We start from the raw sequence: 20,841 nt of genomic DNA, 5'->3' as shown, positions 1-20,841 counted from the left end.
TTATTTGTGACTTTAAGAAATTTAAATCAAGTGATGAGCTAAGCTGTTTATTGTCCTTGCATTAAATTTAAGTTTTTGAATTTTCACCTGAAAAAGTGGTTTCCTTTCCTCAGTTCCCCAGCTGTTATGATAATTTTCGTATTACGTTTTTGTTTTTGTTTTGGCAGATTTTTATCGGAGGTAATGTCTTTGGTCAGATTGTCCTCCAAGATGATTTTACATCTTCGTTGCAGAGCGATGGAACCGGTTTATTCTCCGTCCACGATCAAAATTGGTTGATTTCCCCAGGAAGTTCTATGGAACAGGTAGACTTGTTTGAGAAGAACCTTTGTAGCACAGAGTTCATTTTAACATAGTTGAATCACCTTGCATTTTCACCAGTTGATTGTCATTCATTTTACTCTCCTTTGTTGAAGTCATTGAATTTAAATTATTTATATTGTCGCACTGAATGTTTGTATGGATGGATGAAAAACCACAATCCATCTTTTATTCTAAAATGTTTGTAGTTTAACCACGGTACAAATAGATTTTTTAAACTGGCCTGTTTTGTTTCACTTATGTGGTGATGAATGGTTACCATTACAGTCTGTGCTCATGATCTGGAAGGCTGTTTAATAGACATTTGAAGTTGGAGGTACAGTAGGTGAGGGATAAGTTAATCCCATTAACTTGTGAATATGGCATTTTATGTGTAAGTACCACTGTGGATTTAGTTATTGGAGCGACTTTTACTCCAGTGTTTTGAGATGGTGGGGGGGGAGAGAGGGGATTACATGGTACCTGATCATCTGCTGCATTAATTTGTGAGCATTGAAATAGAAACAGATATGCACTGTGCCACAATTTCCATTCACATCTCCTTAGTTCTGTCAATGGGGGTAGAGGGTAGACCTTCATTCTTCAGGTAGGGATGCTATGTGGTAGTTTTGGAACCATTTACGGGACTGACATGTTGCATTCACCAATTAATCAGCATATGTGAATGCTGTCATAAATGTTAGGTACATGGCATACATTCATGTTATTTGGCAGTGCTGGGACTGTACTTTTGAGTTTACTCATAGCTAATCAATACGTTTAAACTTCTATAAGATATACTCATCTTTATCAGCAAAGCACTACATTGTTTTATTCAAAATTCAGGAACATTTTTTATCTAATGTCATCCATGTTGTCAACAACAACAATAGCAATTACATAATCTGATTGAATATTGATAAACTGTTTCCTCTCACCCAAATCCATAAACGTCTGTACAGATTATTTTGCATATTGTCTACTGTAGCACTGTTACATGTTAATATCTCAACAGATATTGAATATTACACAAGAAATGTTGGTACTTTTCATACAAAAAAATATGCAGTAATTTAAGTTCCCATTTCTGTCACAATTCAAATATGTTCTGATTAACTCTCTTGCTTCAATCCTGAACAGGTCTGTAATTCTCCTAGCAACACCCTCCACTTCTCCGGGAACAGTCAGATGAGGTACACCATCTCTGCTGATGTACATATCGATGAGGGCAGCATTGTCCAATTTGAACTAGCGATGTCCTGTCAGTTCAGGCATCCTGGCTGCTACAGTGAGTAAATTCAACTGTTCCACGAGGCTGTCTCACTTAGTCATCTTAAATGTAAAGTTATGCAACTCTATTGTCTCTTGTAGTTAACTCATTCTCCTTATTTTATGATGTATTCTACCTTCTAAGACATTGATAAAGAACTTTATAGGATGCTCCCATCAACAATAAATGTTTACTGAGCCATTTGCAATGCATAATTTTGCATTAACCTTACTTATTAATGATTAATATAAAGTTATTATTTATATTGATGGCAATAGTACAACTTAGTATGATTTGTTGACGCATGCTTACAGGTAGATTTTATTTCAGGTTTATGATATATAGAAATATATCTAGTAATGGTTTGTAACAGCAGTTTTTGGTTATATAATAGAAACCATACATTATACGGATATTTAATTACTTATTTTATTTTTTAATTGTTGCTAGGGACTATGCATCAGTCATGAATATTCAGTCATATCTGCTTTCTTCTCACAGGAATCTATCTTGAATATTCAGTAGACATGGGCAAAAACTGGAATCCTGTTTATGAGCCATGTCTACCTTCAGATATGAACTGTGACAGTTACCATGGAGACAGCTCATTTGCATCTGATGTATACAACCAGTGGACAAGGGTTGTTGTACCTATGCCACTATGGACAAGGTAGTTACAATCAGCCTTAAGTATTTACATCAAATAAAGTCACTTAACAAGATTTTCAATCATTAAAACAACTAGTGTGTTCAATGCAATGCATCTTTTCATGCATATGCATGAACACCCTTCTTGCTGTTGTTGTTTTTTTCTTAAAACTGTCCATCTCAAATTCACTGGAGCACTAACTATCCCAAGTACTGTTATTAGGATTCATCCTTGAGTGCACCTAATTAATTGATCAGCCACCTGTATGATTATAAACACAAGGGACTCAGGTGTTTTTTGCTATAGGCAGGGAAGATCGTAATGAATTTATAATTGTTATGTGTAACTATCAATGTTTCCTTTCTTACTTGCCACCCACCTTGCCTTACTTGGACTTTAGAGGAACCGCAATTCATTTTCATATGAAATAGACTGAAATTTTCAATTGTTTAATCATTTATATTGCTAAGTTGATCAAAATTTGCTCCATATTTTTGACAAAAATAAATTAGATTTTGAGTATATTTATTTAAAGTTCTTGAGGACTCCTTAACAGTGAGGTATAATTTTAACTCTAATATTAATTATTCCTCATTTATTTCTGTAATGAATAATTGCCATCACTTATTCGCATGTTCTTCTGTCCTTTCTTCCAGATCAAAAGCGACTAGATTCCGTTGGATTCAACCTTCTGGTTTTGTTCCCAGTAATACCTGGGCTTTGTCTTACGTCTACATTGGATATGCCTGCCCGCTCATGTGCTCTGGACATGGTCGCTGTGACAACGAAATTTGCTTGTGAGAAAATCTCTGTACTGAACACATGTCATTTTATCCTAAGCCTTAGTGGAAAGATTATTTATAGCTTTTGTGTTTTGTGTACATGTTGTTTTATGTAAAGAAACGTTGCACTGCACCAATTGTTGTCTACATAATGTTATGAAATGCATTAACAATATCAGATTCAAATTGCCAATTTAGGTCTGTTTAATAAAAATAATACACTATAATTAGTATGAATGATGGACACCAGAAAATCAAAACAATTTTAATCATATTTATAGTCATAGCATGATTTTTTGTTAAAAGTTTGTAAATATTGTTTCTGCACAGAGCTGCATTTAGACAAAACCTTATATTACAGTTTATTGTGACAGCTTTTTAAGCAAATAATGTAAACCAGGAAATCCAGCAAGAATATTAGAAAAGGAATCAAAACCTCTGGAAGAATATCTTCTATGAAGACATGAAAGTTTACCATCTTCATTGTATTTCCTGAGGAAAACCAGCAGTAACTTTGGCAAAACGAAAGTTAGAAAACAGAGACTGAGATGGGGGGTTTGGACTACACCAGCATCATGATATCTCTGTTTTACCTAGGTCTCATGTTGTATCCACTAGCAGCATGGGATATGTTTATTTTATGTAAATGTTATATTAAATTCACCAGCATCATGGGATATATCTGTTTTACCTAGGTTTCAGATTGTATCCACTAGCAGCATGAGATATGTTTGCTTTACCTAGAGGTTACATTAAATTCACCAGCCTCATTTGGATATATCTGTTTACCTAGGTTTTAGGTCGTATCCACTACCAGAGTGTGATATGTCTGTTTTACGTAGGGGATGCATTGAATCCACCAGGATATTAACTTGTCACAGTATCTGCCATTAGCATATCCCTTTTCACTGTCGATAGCTCTGGCATTATTTGGGTCGTATATTTGAATGATCTTCATCACAATCTTAGGATCCTTTGTCAGCTTCAGCAGTGGTTATCTGAAAATGTTATTTAATATCCTCCAATCCTGGCAGTTATTCAAGGTCAGACTGAAATATTTACTTCTATATATCTTCTGCATTCTCAGATGTGATAGTGGCTGGGAGGGTAATGCTTGCAACCAGCCAAACATAGCATTGCCAAATTCTCTGAGGGATACCTTCAATCATCAGCCATTCATTGGATCAGGAGGTTGGAACAGTATCCAAGGGGGTGAACTTACTCAAGTCTGTGGCCCAGTTGCCTCAGGATCTGCACTTCATTTTCACCTGGTAAATCTGTTTGTACTTTTTGAAGAAATAGAAACATTTGAAATTTAGAAATGAATAGAAATAGTAACAAATTAAAGTATATTACATCTTCAAAGCAATACCAGCATTTTGTTCCAAATCAGATGGCTTTCTTAGTGACAAAAATTTACAGATTGTTGAGATTCAGGAGCAAAGTTATTGTGATAAAATACTACTTTGAAAAATCAATTATTCTACAAATTTTGTTTTCTGAATACTTTCCCAAAATCTATGCAGACATGAAATGGGAATTAATTTTAATAATTATTGTCTTCAGGGGTGTTCCAGGATCTTGACCTCAAATGACATGGATCTCACAGAAGCAGACTATCTACAGTTTCATATAGTTTACGGCTGCATCGTACATCCAACCTACCATAACCAGAGTGTTATAGTACAGTATTCCATCAACGGTGGTATTCAGTGGAACTTACTGAAAGAACTTGCTCATGATCAGTACCTCATACCAAGGTAAGCAAATGTCAGTAGCGAGTATAAATATGGAAATGAATGATACAGTTTCTATTGGGATCGAAGATATGACAAATGACATGTGTTCAGTATAAACCCATACCAAAGGTAAGCAGTTATGAATTCATTGGGACCTGTGTTATAAAGAAGGAAAAGTAGGGGAAGAAGAGAACTCACTTTAAGGTGAAGCAGACTAGAGGAATTGTCATGAAAAGAACCTGAAAAAGTGGCATCCCCGTGGGGGCCATTTTTGTTTCGTAGAGGGAAAGTTGTAAAGTGAGAAAACCAGCCAAATCTGCTCATCGACATAATTTTGAAATCAAACCATATCACGACCTCTTAATCTCCATTTCCTTAGATTTGTCTCTATCATGCTCCCACCTGGAGCTCGACAGAACGGTACGAGGTTGAGATGGTGGCAGCCTATACATCCCGGAGAGGATGAGGCTGATTTTGCCATCGATAATATATTCGTGGGAGGAACGTCGACTTTACCGGCTTCGCTCAGAGATGACTTTGAGACCGGATCGGTCAGCAATCAGTGGCTGTTCACGGATAACGCAGACGTTGGAGAGTTTTGCACGGAATCTCCTCCGGGCTATGGAGGGTCACCATCTTTGTCTTCTCTCTTTGGAGGTATCAACCCTGCTGAAGACACCACGGTGACCACACTCGACCTGAGGTTACAAGAGGGCGCTGTTTTGGAATTTAAGGTTAGTTTTCATATGTTTGCATTACAATGATAACCACCTTTATATGTGTAATTCCTTCACATAGAGTAATAAATTAGCAGGTTCATAACCTTATTAGTTCATGAGGATCACAACCTCTGTCCCAATCCTTATATGCAAATTAGGCTAGGCCTAGGTGTAACTCTTCTGAAAGTATTACATTGATTGTTTTGAAACACAATGTCAATAGACAAATAGTTTCCTTGATGTACTGAACACCTGCTATGACAATAATGTTTCACTCTAGAAAAATACATTTATTTGAGTGACAGGAGATGTTAGTGCTGCAACTAAAACGAAGCCACTTATAGCAGTTTGTTGGTCTAAACTTTTCAAACCTTTACCTGACTAAAACTGATCAAAATAAAGCCTCCCATTAGAATTGTTTACTAACTGAATCTTAATTAGTAAAGTGATTAATTTATTATCTAAACAGTTTGTTTGCCACACTCTCATTGCCATCCAATAATCGTATGTAAACATAAAAATTAGAAAAGGTAAAAATTTTATACTATTCTTTCATGATATGGAAAGGAATGTAGCTAGCCATGATAGTGAACTACATTTAATTCGGTCTTCAGTGTAAAAGAGGGTCAAAATTTGCCCAAAATCAATGCAGAAATGTTACCTGACAATGTTGGTGCTTGATGATTTCATTCAATAACTATAATGTTATAATAATAATAATACTTAGTAATAATAATAATATTACATACCAAGCGGTTTCAACATAACATGTAATACAGTATTAAACTTGGAAAGCATGTTTACAATTGCTTTGATGTTTCACGTCCTCAGATATCTGTTGGTTGTAATGCAACAACAGATACATAACAAGTTATACAGTATTAAACTTGGAAAGCATGTTTACAATTGCTTTGATGTTTCACATCCTCAGATATCTGTTGGTTGTAATGCTACAACAGATACCTTCATGAACCCAGTGGATCTCTTCTACTCAGCTGACAGTGGTCTCACCTGGTCATTATTGAGTTTACAGTGCATGACCTTTGACCCTCAGTGTCGTGAAGATCAAGCTACGGTTTCTTCTCAGTTCCACGCCAATCAGGGATGGAGGAGAGTTATTATGAAACTGCCTAGCAAGGCAACAAAAAGGTTTGTTAGCTGCTTAGCAAGGCAACAAAAAGGTTTGTTAGCTGCTTAGCAAGGCAACAAAGAGGTTTGTTAGCTGCCTAGCAAAGCAACAATGAGGTGTTAGCTACCTAGCAAGGCAACAAAGAGATTAGTTAGCTACCTAGCAAGGCAACAAAGAGGATTTTTAGCTGCCTAGCAAGGCAACAATGAGGTGTTAGCTACCTAGCAAGGCAACAAAGAGGTTTGTAAGCTGCCTAGCAAGGCAACAATGAGGTGTTAGCTGCCTAGCAAGGCAATGAAGAGATTAGTTAGCTACCTAGCAAGGCAACAAAGAGGATTTTTAGCTGCCTAGCAAGGCAACAATGAGGTGTTAGCTACCTAACAAGGCAACAAAGAGGTTTGTAAGCTGCCTAGCAAGGCAACAATGAGGTGTTAGCTGCCTAGCAAGGCAATGAAGAGATTAGTTAGCTACCTAGCAAGGCAACAAAGAGGATTTTTAGCTGCCTAGCAAGGCAACAATGAGGTTTGTTAGCTGCTTAGCAAGGCAACAAAAAGGTTTGTTAGCTGCTTAGCAAGGCAACAAAGAGGTTTGTTAGCTGGAGGAGAGTTATTATGAAACTGCCTAGCAAGGCAACAAAAAGGTTTGTTAGCTGCTTAGCAAGGCAACAAAAAGGTTTGTTAGCTGCTTAGCAAGGCAACAAAGAGGTTTGTTGGCTGCCTAGCAAGGCAACAATGAGGTGTTAGCTACCTAGCAAGGCAACAAAGAGGTTTGTTAGCTGCTTAGCAAGGCAACAAAAAGGTTTTTTAGCTGCCTAGCAAGGCAACAATGAGGTGTTAGCTACCTAGCAAGGCAACAAAGAGGTTTGTAAGCTGCCTAGCAAGGCAACAATGAGGTGTTAGCTGCCTAGCAAGGCAATGAAGAGATTAGTTAGCTACCTAGCAAGGCAACAAAAAGGATTTTTAGCTGCCTAGCAAGGCAACAATGAGGTGTTAGCTACCTAACAAGGCAACAAAGAGGTATGTAAGCTGCCTAGCAAGGCAACAATGAGGTGTTAGCTGCCTAGCAAGGCAATGAAGAGATTAGTTAGCTACCTAGCAAGGCAACAAAGAGGATTTTTAGCTGCCTAGCAAGGCAACAATGAGGTGTTAGCTACCTAGCAAGGCAACAAAGAGATTAGTTAGCTGCCTAGCAAGGCAACAAAATGGTTCGTTGCCTGCCTAGCAAGGCAGCAAAGATGTTTGTTAGCTGCCTAGCAAGGCAACAGAGATGTTTGTTAGCTGCCTAGCAAAGCAACAAAGATGTTTGTTAGCTGTCTAGCAAGCAACAAAGATGTTTGATAGCTACCTAGCAAGGCAACAAACAGGTTTGTTAGCTGCCTAGCAAGACAATGAAGAGGTTTGTTAGCTGCCTAGCAAGGCAACAAAGAGATTAGTTAGCTGCCTAGCAAGGCAACAAAATGGTTTGTTGCCTGCCTAGCAAAGCAGCAAATATGTTTGTTAGCTGCCTAACAAGGCAACAGAGATGTTTGTTAGCTGCCTAGCAAGGCAACAAAGATGTTTGTTAGCTGTCTAGCAAGGCAACAAAGATGTTTGATAGCTACCTAGCAAGGCAACAAAGAGGTTTGTTAGCTGCCTAGCAAGGTAACAAAGAGGTTTGTTAGCTGCCTAGCAAGGCAAAAAAGATGTTCGTTAGCTGCCTAGCAAGGCATAAAAGAGGTTTTTTAGCGGCTGATAGTGGTTCTATTGATAATGATTATATTTAAATGATAAGGCAACTGAACAAATTGTACATTCTTTTATCACTTCAAGGTTGGATATGGGCAATTCCTTACTCCTCGATCTTCCATATGAACAGATTCATAGACTCCAATTAATCCAAAACTCAGCTGCACGTATTGTAACTCATTCTCATAAGCATTGTCATATCCACCCTGTCTTAAAAAAACTGCACTGGCTACCTGTAAAATATCGTATTATGTATAAAATTCTCCTTATTGTTTATAAATCACTTAAAGGACATGGTCCAATGTATATTTCTGACTTATTACATATTTATGTCCCCTCTCGTAATCTAAGATCCAGCTCTCAATTTTTATTATCTGAAATTAAGTCTAAACATTCTTGGGGGGATAGGTCATTTATTGTTTCTGCCCCTCGCTTATGGAACCAACTTCCCTTAAAAATCAGAAAAACATCTACTCTCTCTAACTTTAAGAAGAGCATAAAATCCCACTTAATGACAAAAGCTTTTATATGATCTTGTACCATTAAGTTTTTCTTGTGTCATTGTTTTGTATTATTCTGTATTGTATCATTTCTCATTGTCATTTGCGCCATGAACATTCTTTGAGTGGTGTGTGCGCATTATAAGTCTTATTATTATTATTAATGAGTGCAAAGTCATATTAAAGATTTTATGCACAGTCATATTAATAAATATGTGTGTACTTGAATGAAGTTAAGAAGTGTGTTTGGAAAGGTTTTGACTGCCACATGGAGGGAAGACATAAGATTTCTTAGGCTGACATGTCATATTATTCTGGCCATGTTTACAATGAAACACATAATTGGTTGTTTGCTGTTTGACATCATTCTACAGCATTGTTTCTTAAAGTGTCAAATCGTTCCATTTTTTCACTTGACCAGGAAAATTCGGTTCAGATGGTTTCAGCGGTATGATCCCCTGGTCCCTTACACCCCTCAGTGGGCCTTAGATGATGTATACATTGGCCCACCCTGTCCAGAGTTTTGTAACGGACATGGAGATTGTCAATATCCTCTGTGTGTCTGTGATGCTGGCTACTCAGGAGATGCCTGTGAAATATCGCCCTCACTGCCAGTAAGTATTTAAATAGACTTTTTGAAGTATATCTAAATTTCTATAATTTTCTCAGCAGGACTGCATAGCCCTCATTATAGTATGGAATGCTTCGGGTGTGACAGTATCACCTGTACTGTATGTACAATGCTTATATTTCAGTGGGTTATTTTAATTAGCTTACTCTACTGATGTTTGAGCGTGTTATTTTAATTAGCTATCTCTACTGTACATTTGTTGCATATTTGTCGTGTTACCTATCATATTAAGTGATCAGTCTGATCAAAGATGGAACCCAGTCGTAAACATTTTTCTCAAGGAATTGTGTGACGAGTGTGCGTTGTTGAGTCTGCAAAACTTTGTATAGTTTAATATATTTAGCATATACAGTGTACTGAGGTCACTACTCACTACATATAATACATTGAAAGTAACATAGTGCCTGTTTACTACCACAAAATATAATATATAAAATACAGTACAAAGCAAAGGATGGGCCTTTTCAAAGAAATGAGACCTTAGACATTTTCTGTTCAGTGCTTGATATGTTTCTTAACACTTGGTCACGTACTCGGGCTTCATTTACAACCTATCGATGATCAGTGACATTAAAGTAATTCACAGTAAGACCGATTTCATTTCTGTCACAATTTTAGACTCACTTGAAAGAAACATTTTCTGCTGGAGAGACTAACTCTACCAAGTGGATTTTGGTTCAAGGCGCTATGGTAACCCAAGACAGATTTACTTCCTGTGGGCCAATCCACGAACTTGAAAACCTTTACTTCGGTGGTAGCGGACAACGGCTGGCAGAGACGCAGGACTTAGATCTCAGGGATTCCAGGCACGTTGAATGCAAATGTAGAAATTATTCAAATGTTCAGAGAAGCCAGACACAGGATTGAGGTAGATGGGTGGGGGTGGGGGGGAGGGGAGTGGAGTGGATTGGGCAGGTCTCAGACCATTGTTCAGGGGGGGCAGTGTTCTGGGGCCACAACTGCATGAATATCATTCCTGTGAAAATAAATTGGGGGCCATATATGTACCTCTGACCCTCCACTCAGGTGTCAGGGGCTCATGTTGTTTATATTTACTCATTTCAGAAGACATTAAGAGGTAAACTACTGCACTAGTTTCTTTTATGAAGAGTATGATAGATGACCTAATATGTCACTTGTGTAAAAAGTTGTTACCTACAGAAACTTTCTCAGAAATGACTGCTCTTTTGGTTGCAGTGAATTGTTGGTAAGAACAAATTGAGAGAATAAGTGTGTTTGAGGGTGGGAAAGAAGGTAGTGAGGGGGATTGGGGATGAAGTGGGGTTAGCTGGGGAGAGAGAAAAGTGGGATAGGATGGTATTAATTGGAGAATGATGGGAATGCTGGAAAATGACGGAAACTGCAGTAGTTTTGTGCCAATGCTGTAAAATAGCAGTGTGTAGTTTGTAGTCTTGCATATTAAATACGCATATGTTTACTTTGCTGTGAATGCTTACACTTCTTAGATGATGTTATGCTACAGAGAGTTGTGATAATGTCATGTGTATTATCCCACCAACCCACGCACTATTACCTTCCACCCACTCCCATCCCCAACCACCCCACCTAATCACTTTTTTAAAATGACCGTGGTATCTTCTCCTGTTAATCTACAGTTTCATTCAGTTTTATCTGGTTATTGGAGACCAAAATGGCTACTTCACTTGTCAAAGTCCAATAATGAGACAAGAATCTGTGATCGTGCAATTTTCTGCCAATGGAGGTAAGACCAATACAGTCAAATGTAACCAGTAGCTAAAGAGAAATGTGCAACAAATTTCATGTTCTAGCATATTTGGGGATATTCATTGAGCTGTGACAAGGCTTTATTTTCTGTGACCTCTGATGGACAATGATTTTTCTCTATACGTTGTAATAAGCTTAATCACAAATTTGTGATGTTCTATGTGACATTTGCTTTTATACAAAAGCTTCTATTTTATGGTTATGCTGAATTTTTCTTCTTCAAAAGTCAAATATTTGGAACGTATAATGGCATTGTGTTAAATATAACACAGAATTATGTAAAATTAACAAAAAAATCATTTACCACTGGATTATCGATTGTTTCGCATGACTTCACAAACAGTCCTAGCCATTTATGTCCAGTACGTTAAAATAAAGTTACAAAATATCCATCTTTACAACACATGTCAAACAAACCTGGCTTTCATCTGTGGCATAAAACATAACTTGATAAATTGTTTGATCATCCCTGTAAATGGTGAAATTTAATGGTTTTTTGACACAAATGCAGACTACACTGTTCATTCTGCTACTTACAGGTGTCACGTGGACCACACTACATGAACTGGATTTCAGTGCTTACACCACACCACAGCTTGTGTACCTGACCATGCCTCTCGGGGCCAGGACAAAGGCCACAAGGGTCCGTTGGTGGCAGCCGTGGCACCAAGGGAGGCCAACAGCACAATGGGCCATTGATAGTATCTTAATCGGTAGGGTTTCTTGAAACAGTTGTCTGCTTATACTGAATAACTCATCCTGCCATATCTTGAATGCATTTGAAGAACAGAAGCCATCTTGCTCATATGTTACATTTATGTCTTATCAAGTGGGTAAGAATCCGGAGAGAAAAATCTGTTCAGTTTGAAAGAGAAAAAAACCAATACCTTCAAGTACACCTGCAACATTGGTGAGAAGTAGAATGTGGTTTATGAAATCGAACCAGTTAAACTAACTTTGTTTAGGTTTGCTTTGATAGATATTTTCAACTGTAGTCATATTAATTAGTGACCAAGAGCATCTCAACAATTAACTGGTTCTAGAACCGATGCCTCAGTCTTCAATTGTAATGATTAATTGCTGTATTGGAGTTGATTGTGTTTTTACTGTCTCAAGTACTTGCTCAACACCTCAGAGTTGCCTGCAAGAAAACTAATTAACAAGCTGTGATGATTCTCTTAAAAAGCTGAACAAATATACACCACCAGAATAAAGAAATGTTAGGGTGTAAATTATCCCTGGTTAAAGTTGCATGGTCATAGCTTGTTTGGGTAAAGAGTATGCACACAAGTGTACTATTCATTTCTTAAACACATGTGATGCATCCCAAGAAGACCATTGTTTCTGGTTCTTTGGAAGCTGACAGGAGTGGATTCAAGAAGTGAAGTAACACCTACTAAGAAATGTCACAGGCATAAACTTTACCATGGAGTGCCAGAAAGGCAAAATTTGCTGATATTATCACAGTATGGTGCACAAATTTATCATCTAAAACTAAACTTCAAATCAGAGATATATTTCAATTGCAATATTGTCTTTATGATTTATCAATAATGGTAATAATAATAATTTTTCAGGAGGGTCAGAGATAAACCCAACCTCTTTGGAAGATTCTTTTGACCGCCAGCCGGATGATTCGCTGTGGACCTTCTATCCGTACGGGAACAGCCAAGTCGGCGTGTGCTGGACCTCTGATCCAGCCCTCTATTGGCAAACGGCAGAAAGCGAAAACCTGAATAGATCAGTCACGACAAGGGAGATGATTGTGGACAAACACTTCATAATTCAATTTAAGGTCTGGTGCTGTTTTTTTTCAATATTTTCTGTTTGAAAAGAAAGTAAAGTAAAAGGAAACATATATACTCAAGCACTATTATCATCTGACTTGGTAGAGATGATATTGAATAACAAGCCCAAATAGATCAGAAGAAATCACAAACCTCTTGATGGACTGGTAGTGTCCTAGATTGACTCATGACTTAACATATGTACCCATGACCTCCTAGATGGACTCATGATGTACTTCTTGATCTCCTAGTTGTACCCATAGCCTCTTAGATGAACTTGTGACCTCCTAGATGAATGTAGGACCCCCTACATGAACTGAGGTACCCCTTTGATGGACCCATGACCTCATAGATAGACCTATGACCTCTTAGCATAGACTCATGACCTTCTAGATTAGCCAAGAAACTGCTGGATGAGTTAACTAAAGGAATATTCTGTGCATCATTTCATAAAAGAAGATTGAAATATTATCTAACAATTTTGTTTATCTTTGAACAGATTATAATTGGATGCAGTCAGCACTCTGAGTTTGGTTATTCCTGCTCGACTGGTAAACCAATCAGATTAGAGTATACCACAATGCCACAAGATCCATCGTCATGGCAACTGGTACAGCCAGAGTGTCACCCCGGAGGTCACAATTATCAATGCTCTCCCATGAAATACCATCATGGGAGCCTTTATGATGATAATGTACACAGCACCTGGACCAGGGTGACCCTGAGGGTGCCTCATCAAGCGATTTCAGGGTAACATATATTGTTTTTGCAAATTCTTCATGATTTTGTTAAAGCAGGTGAAGGTTTGAACATTCATGGTTTCCAGATGAAAGACCATGGTAGGCTACAGGTTATATTAGTGTATAGGAGATATTCGTTATTTTATCCGCAATTTATGTGAATACTTTATATCTCTTTCAAGTCAGTACAACTTAATTTCAAGCAATCATTCAATCAAGGCACAGAGTGAGAACATCAATATTGAGAGAAGATAACAAATTGATTGAGGAATCTATTACCATCAAGTGTTGAGGTGTTTATTCTTCATCTTTCTATTTTACATGTGTAGAACTTGTTATAATTCACATGATTCATGGTATAAGAAAGATAATCAAAAGTTATCAGGAAAACCATAAGTAAAGGAGGAGGTTAATGCCAGCAGTGAGTTCAAATGGAAACAGACTTAAACTGGTTAATAACAGTGTCATTTAATTCAAGTTACAGTGGTGCACAAAAAAGATAATAATAATAATAATGGACATTTATAATGCGCCGGTATCCGTCAAAAGATTCTCATGGCCCAGTGACACAATCAGTGTGACAGCAAAAACAATGAACAGGAAACATAGTACAAGACAAAAATGCAAGCAAAAATTGGCTACAATGACAATTAATTAAACAGTTTTCATCAGATGAGTCTTGAGAGAGCATTTGAAAAAAGAAGAAAGAGATGGACTGTGTTTTACATGTTCAGGAATCAGGCTGTTCCACAGACAAGGGGCAGCAGCAGCAAAAGCTCTTTTGCCCCATGAACGATTTGAGCGATTTTCACACAGAAGTAATTGATTGTGTCATTTCAAGAAACTATGATTTGCGTGATATAGTTGCAGAAGTTCTGACAAGTAGAATAGCGAAGTTCTCACAAAATAGCGATGTGTGAAAATCAATATTTTAAAAATAATCTGGTCTTTGATCGGGAGCCAGTGTAATTCTCTCAGAATATGTGCGACATATATTCCCTTGGCTTGGAACGGGTGACAATTCGTGCAGCAATGTTCTGTAGTCGTGCAAGACGGTTGATTTGTATTTTTGGTAGACCATTAAGGAGAGATTTCCCATGTCAAGGCGTGATGTTACGTATGCTTGGACTAGTTGTTCTGTAGCATTCTGTGTAAGGTATTTCCTAATAAGACCAAGGTTGCGAAGATGAAATGCAGCATTTTGAGATATTAAGGTAATGTGATCATTTAATGACATGTTGGCATCAAATATGGTACCCAGATTCCGCACTTTTGTTGAAGTAGTTATGTTTGTAGTACCAATGGGAAGGTGAGGAATTTTTACCTCTTCACGCTGCTGTATTGATCCAAAAACAATGAATTCAGATTTGTCATCGTTTAATTTTAAGAAATTTTGCGTCATCCAAAGTCTCCAGTCATCAATGCATGATTCTAGGCGACGCAGTGCATAAGTGGCCTCAACTTGATTTGGATTGAACGCAAAGGTATTATAACTTACAAATATTTGACCCTCTGCCATGGATGCTTTCATAGAACAAACTATCAGACCTCACCTCCCTTAATGCCTGAAGCAGATCAATTATGAATTTTGTCTTCTCTGATTAACAGCTCAACACAATTCCGCTGGGTCCAGGAAGCCAGTAATGGTGTTTTGACGTCATGGGCAATAGATGACGTTTATATCGGTCCACCTTGTCACCACCTCTGCCATGGCCATGGTCGCTGCGTCCAGGGAACATGTGTTTGTGATCAAGGATTCCAAGGTAGAACCAACTTTTGAATTTTGTTTTTTTCAATATATGCTTGCATCAAAATAAAAGAAAGTATTAAAGCAGCCCAAATTAAGTACATCTGCATGTTCAGATGTCAAAATGGTCTATTAAATTTTCCCACAGAGAGAAATGATGAGTGGTTGGTTAAGAGGTCGTTGTTTATGTATGTGCATGATTGGTGACAATTATTTGACTTTTCTAGCATATTTTGGAGGCTGTAATGATGAACTTATTCCATTTACAAGCAAGGGGTACTTATACGGTTAATAATCGCCCTCCAAATCATACACAATGTCAGTTTAACAATGATATAGGCTCCTCTCAATCTATGGCATTATATCATCTTTTTTATATCATTTTTTTTGGTGGTGGTGGGGGGGGGGGGTTGGTGGCCTGGCCTTGATAAGCTCTGCTTTCTGCCAGGTCTCCCCCACTTCACATCATTTGTATATCAATTGTTTAATTCCTATGGAATGTATTTGTATTGTTTATTCAATGTTATATGTTCACTTTGTTTATGTTATGGTGAAGTGGAAATAAATAGTTTTCAATTTCAATCTGATTTCATAAAGTTTGCTAATCAACTGAATAGTATTAAAAGCCTGCATCAACCCTTGACCTCATGTCATATTTGCACACTGTACTGCACTGATCTAGCATATATAGATATATATATATATGTTAATCTGATCTCCTTTGTAGTGAGAGGTGGAACCTGTGTACCTGGCCGTGAGCTCTCCAATGATCTGGTCGATAACTTTGAGGGTACATTGCTCAATGAAATGTGGTCAGTGGTTCGTGGGGGGCGTATCGGTCAGGGGTGTGGAGGCCTAGTTCCCCATGCTTTGGGGAAATCCCTCTACTTCAGTGGCTGTGGCAGGAGGGAAGCAATCACTGCAGAGCTGGACACTAGATTAGCAAGGTATGTATGACATTACTTGACACCAAGAACTGGACACTAGATTAGCAAGGTATATACAACATTACTTGACACCAAGGCCCAATCGGTCCAAGTGTGGCTGTTGATTCAGTCAAAATGAGGCTTGGTTAAAGTGAGAAATCTGTAACAGATTTCAGGTGTTTCCTGCATATGTATATAAACTACCTCTTTGCAAAGCAATTACAAGGCATTAAAAAGCAGGTGTACTGGTTAACATTCCTGCTCCTCGGACCAAGTCTGCTCATTGTCAGGTGTTGACCTAAGCTGTTTAAAGGTACTGCCTTCAACACCTCTCTGATGGAAATGTGTTGACCTAAGCTGTTTGCAGACCAATTAGAAGAACAGAAATTAACAACCACATTTCCCAATTAAAATCTGTGATTCATGGTTGTTATTACTTATCGTCTGCTCTATCGTTTGTCCATCCCTTTTGTTCTTGCAGTCGAATCAACTTTGTTCTACAGATTGGCAGTAGCTCGGAGGACCCTCAATGTCACATTAACACGGATAGCTCAAACCTTGCCATCAAGTCCGTCATCCTGCAGTACACCAACAACAACGGCATAGACTGGCACCTCCTCCAGGACCATGACCCTACGCAGTTTGGTAGGGCGGTGCGTTTGTCCCTTCCTCTGCCAGAGGGAGCCAGAAGACCTGCGGTGCGATTCCGATGGTGGCAGCCTGGACACGACGGACCAAACGAGGACCAATGGGCAGTCGATCACATTCACCTTGACACGTAAGAATATCATTCCTGTGATTTAAAGACACGGTCTCATGAGGGATGTTATCGTTTCAGTCATCCAGATATACAATCTCCCATCATATACCCAAACAATCTACTTCAACAACATTCAATTTTTACAGATCTAAATATTTCCATGTTCGTGCTTGCTGCATGATAACAATTTGTATTTTTTTTTTTTTACTAAGAGCCAATTGTTGCGGGTCTTGGACAAATTAAAACTGCAAAACGTCACACATTATGATTAAGGTTATTTCATAGCATGGAGAATATATTGATTGAAGATGACAGGTTGTCCTGAGCTCCCCCAGATGTAATAGAAAGTTAATTGATGGTCACGCAAACTCAAATTTCAACAAGGTTGGGAAGTCGGTGGTGGTGATGATCGAAAGGTCACGACCAAAATGTCAAACATTTGGCCGGGTTGTTACGTAACATTGTTGCAGACTGCTGGAGTACACTACCATTGCATTCTATTAATTTACTTTAAGATTAATGAACTCCCCTTTTATTTTCTGCCTCATGTTAGCAACTCAAGATTACTTCTTATGTTTCTATCTAAAGGGTTCTCCATCAACTAAGTTCGATACCAGGAAGTCCAGCAGAACGAAAAAGACGTGAAGTAAACTGAATTATTGCACGTTGAAGATCTCACCAAGATGAAGCTTTGATGCCTTGTTGAGAGTGAGAGAGAGGGAGAAATTAATTAGCATACCAAAGAGGTTTTTACCTGTTTCTTTAATCTTGTTTCTTTATTTTCTTCTCTTGTGTAAAATTTTATACCTTTCCTATTCAGCTTTGTAGAAATATCTAACGGTTTGTAGTTATAGAATATGAAATTTCATAGAATTTTTCACGGATTTAGTTGATTCAGCTTAATATTAATATTTTGCAGGCTAATAACTAAAACACTTTTAATCCCGTCATTCCATCATACATTCGGCATTCATTTGCCCGTAGAATAGAGCATTTTGAGATACGCCATGTTGTTGCCAAGTCTGTCGTTGCTATGGGTATAGAAATAGGTAGCGGAAATTCTGAGATTTCTTTGAACAAGAGTTTGTTGATGATTGAAAGAACAATTACTGACACTTTTAATGTGACAAGAAGCTGAACCATTTAAAAAACTGGAGATTTTTTCTGACTGTCCATGAGTTTAAAGTGGCAACGTTACAATGATGAAAACCAAAAAATGCTGCTTGGTTACGAGGACAGGCAAGTGAGAGATATCTGCCAATCCATTTTCGAGACAAGAAGAGATCATGTTTTGTTAACATATTCTGTTGGGTATTTTTGAGTTGATTAAAATGTTTGTAGTTAAAGGCTAAGACCTTGGAACCAACCTCAAGTTAGCAGCCATTGTATTCAGGTTGGAGTGAGGTTTATGCAATTTTGCAAATTTGATGAGGGAAAGGCGTGTCTTCTTGTAGTACATTTTTAGACGACAAATAAAAGTTGACGACAAAATTGTAGAAGTTGGGGCTCTGTTTTGAGGGAAGAAGATGTTCATATCTGAAAATATTGAAAATTTTATGATAGGACTGAATAATCAATGTTTCACTTTAAAGTTAAATTACTGCCATTAAGATAATTATGTAGCTTAAATATTTATTTTATACTGCTTTGCAAAAATTTAGGAAGTGAGTATATGGTTAACCAAGTTCCCGCATGTGACAGCTTGTTAGAAATGCATTGTTAGTCGAACCAAAAGTTGATATTTAAACATGATAAATTGGGGATGATTAATTTCAGATTTCTATGGCAACGGTATCGAAATAACTGTTTGTTTGGTTTGGAATTATGGTCTCACATAGTTCAGCCTCAAGTTTTTACTAACATTGCAAAGATGTACTTTTATAATGTTTCAAGTAAAATAAAGTAAGAGGGTAGTTCTTTTCCAGGTGGTTTCTACACCAATATTTTTAGGTTTTTAGCAAAGCATTTATTGTACAGGTAAATTGATAAATTGAACAGATTAGAACATGCATGTTTTTAAAAATTTGACTGATATGAGACGAAAAGTTATGTGTTCTTGTACACTTGGATTAAATATTAAACAGCTTCTTACACCTTAATCTGTAAATTTATTGTAATTTTTGTCCTTACATGTTCAAGCACTGTAGAAAACCATAGTGCAGTGTTGGTGACTCAAGCCGCTGACTTGGGACTCAAGTCCCATCACTTTGTGACTTGAGAATCGGCATGGACTTGACCCAGTTGAATTGAGACTAGACTTGAGAGTTGCCCTTAAGGAATTCATGACTTTGAAAGAAATAGTTACTGCTCTGAAAACTAAAGTACCCTCTGTTATGTGCAAAATCTAAGCGAACTTCGTACATGTGGTGTCCTTGCAGCATTAATATCAATTTACGAGAGCAACGTGTGTTTAAACGAACGTCCATCACGCAATCCGTATGACGGAACACAATGAAATGCCACGATACTGCATTCCGATATTTATAATCTCGTAACACTAATAGCCTTTAGATGAATATACGAGGCTACGTAGAAACTGAACATTCACGGTGAAGTGTACCAAATTATGCACCTGGCAAAATATCTTTAAAAAGAGAATGACATATTTAACACTTGCAGTAAACAATTCACAATGGTGTAGAAAGACTTCAAAAGGACCTACTATGTAAGTTCTTTCAGATTTAGCCTAGTTTAGTCTTCATAGGACAATTTCATTTTTAAAAAGTACCGCATTATTATGATAATTATAAAAAAAAAAATTCTTCATAATTTTTAAATATTACGGTCAGCCATGTTTAGGTTCACTTTCATTATGTTTTCAATTCCAAACAAACTGAGTAACATAATTGTTAGCAGTGGTTTAGGAAAGACCCTGGCTACCTATCTCTCCATTTCAGTGTCTGTAAATGTCTTGTACTACTTTTGACATGGCTATGCAAGGGGGGGAGGGAGGGTTCTTTGGTTTTGGACAAAGCCTCCCTCCCCCACCCACCCTCCACCAAAGAAAAATTAAAGAACCACCAACTCAATTCAATGTCTATATATTTTGATAGTTCAAATCACCTTAGATTTACTTCTTGTTGGATTCTTGAAATTAATATTTTGTGGAGAATAATATGTATCTTATTTAGGGTACTAACTTGTAGGACTTCTCAGATTAATTCTGATATCAAGCTGAAGGCCAACTGCATGAGTTTGTTGTAGGACTTCTGAGATCAATTCTGTCAAGCTGATGGCATACTGCTTGAGTTTGTTGTAGGACTTATCAGATTAATTCTGTCAAGCTGAAGGCCGACTGCATGAGTTTGTTGTACTTACCCTCCTGCATCAAATGTACACTTCATGTACCCCATGACTACCATCTGTCAATATATTTAAAAGCAGAGTGCACCCCAACCCCACCCCACCCACCGAGCCTAACATAGATTTTAACAAGGGCGTAGGAACCGGGGGGGCTGGGGGGCGCCAGCCCCCCAGTGAAAAATATGGGGGGGCGGAAGTATCATTCCGCCCCCCCCCCGCTCCGCAAGTCAGAAAACCCCTTTTTCATTTCCAAATGAGAAAAAAATCTCATTTGGAGCACTAAATTGCATTTAAGGCCAGGTGAAAATGCAAAATTCTTTATAAAATGGAGTGAGAGTTGAAGTGTGCTATATTGCACCAAATTGCATCTGAGGCCACCTGGAAATGCA

General features: G+C 37.8%; 1 protein-coding gene across 2 annotated transcripts in view; it reads left to right on the top strand.

Moving 5' to 3' along the window:
• Positions 1-19,248, top strand: part of LOC139961669 (reelin-like) — a 65,176-nt gene extending 45,928 nt beyond the window's left edge. The window contains exons 38-55 of one of the 2 annotated variants that reach the window (XM_071961053.1): positions 168-305; positions 1,441-1,588; positions 2,072-2,240; positions 2,876-3,016; positions 4,089-4,272; positions 4,568-4,761; positions 5,120-5,474; positions 6,391-6,608; positions 9,234-9,426; positions 10,062-10,249; positions 11,060-11,166; positions 11,729-11,902; positions 12,767-12,984; positions 13,476-13,726; positions 15,325-15,479; positions 16,191-16,410; positions 16,871-17,167; positions 17,738-19,248. In XM_071961053.1, coding sequence (XP_071817154.1) covers positions 168-305; positions 1,441-1,588; positions 2,072-2,240; positions 2,876-3,016; positions 4,089-4,272; positions 4,568-4,761; positions 5,120-5,474; positions 6,391-6,608; positions 9,234-9,426; positions 10,062-10,249; positions 11,060-11,166; positions 11,729-11,902; positions 12,767-12,984; positions 13,476-13,726; positions 15,325-15,479; positions 16,191-16,410; positions 16,871-17,167; positions 17,738-17,804 — 3,417 coding nt within the window. In that variant the 3' untranslated portion in view covers positions 17,805-19,248. Of the gene's footprint in view, positions 1-167; positions 306-1,440; positions 1,589-2,071; positions 2,241-2,875; positions 3,017-4,088; positions 4,273-4,567; positions 4,762-5,119; positions 5,475-6,390; positions 6,609-9,233; positions 9,427-10,061; positions 10,250-11,059; positions 11,167-11,728; positions 11,903-12,766; positions 12,985-13,475; positions 13,727-15,324; positions 15,480-16,190; positions 16,460-16,870; positions 17,168-17,737 lie in introns of those variants that run through there. The other variant, XM_071961054.1, reaches the window with a different exon arrangement.
• The last annotated feature ends 1,593 nt before the right edge of the window (positions 19,249-20,841 follow it).

Source organism: Apostichopus japonicus, chromosome 20, assembly GCF_037975245.1.
Source record: "Apostichopus japonicus isolate 1M-3 chromosome 20, ASM3797524v1, whole genome shotgun sequence".
Lineage (NCBI taxonomy): Eukaryota > Metazoa > Echinodermata > Holothuroidea > Aspidochirotida > Stichopodidae > Apostichopus > Apostichopus japonicus.
Note: the sequence above shows the minus strand (reverse complement) of the source record. Positions and strands in the feature narration are given on the sequence as shown.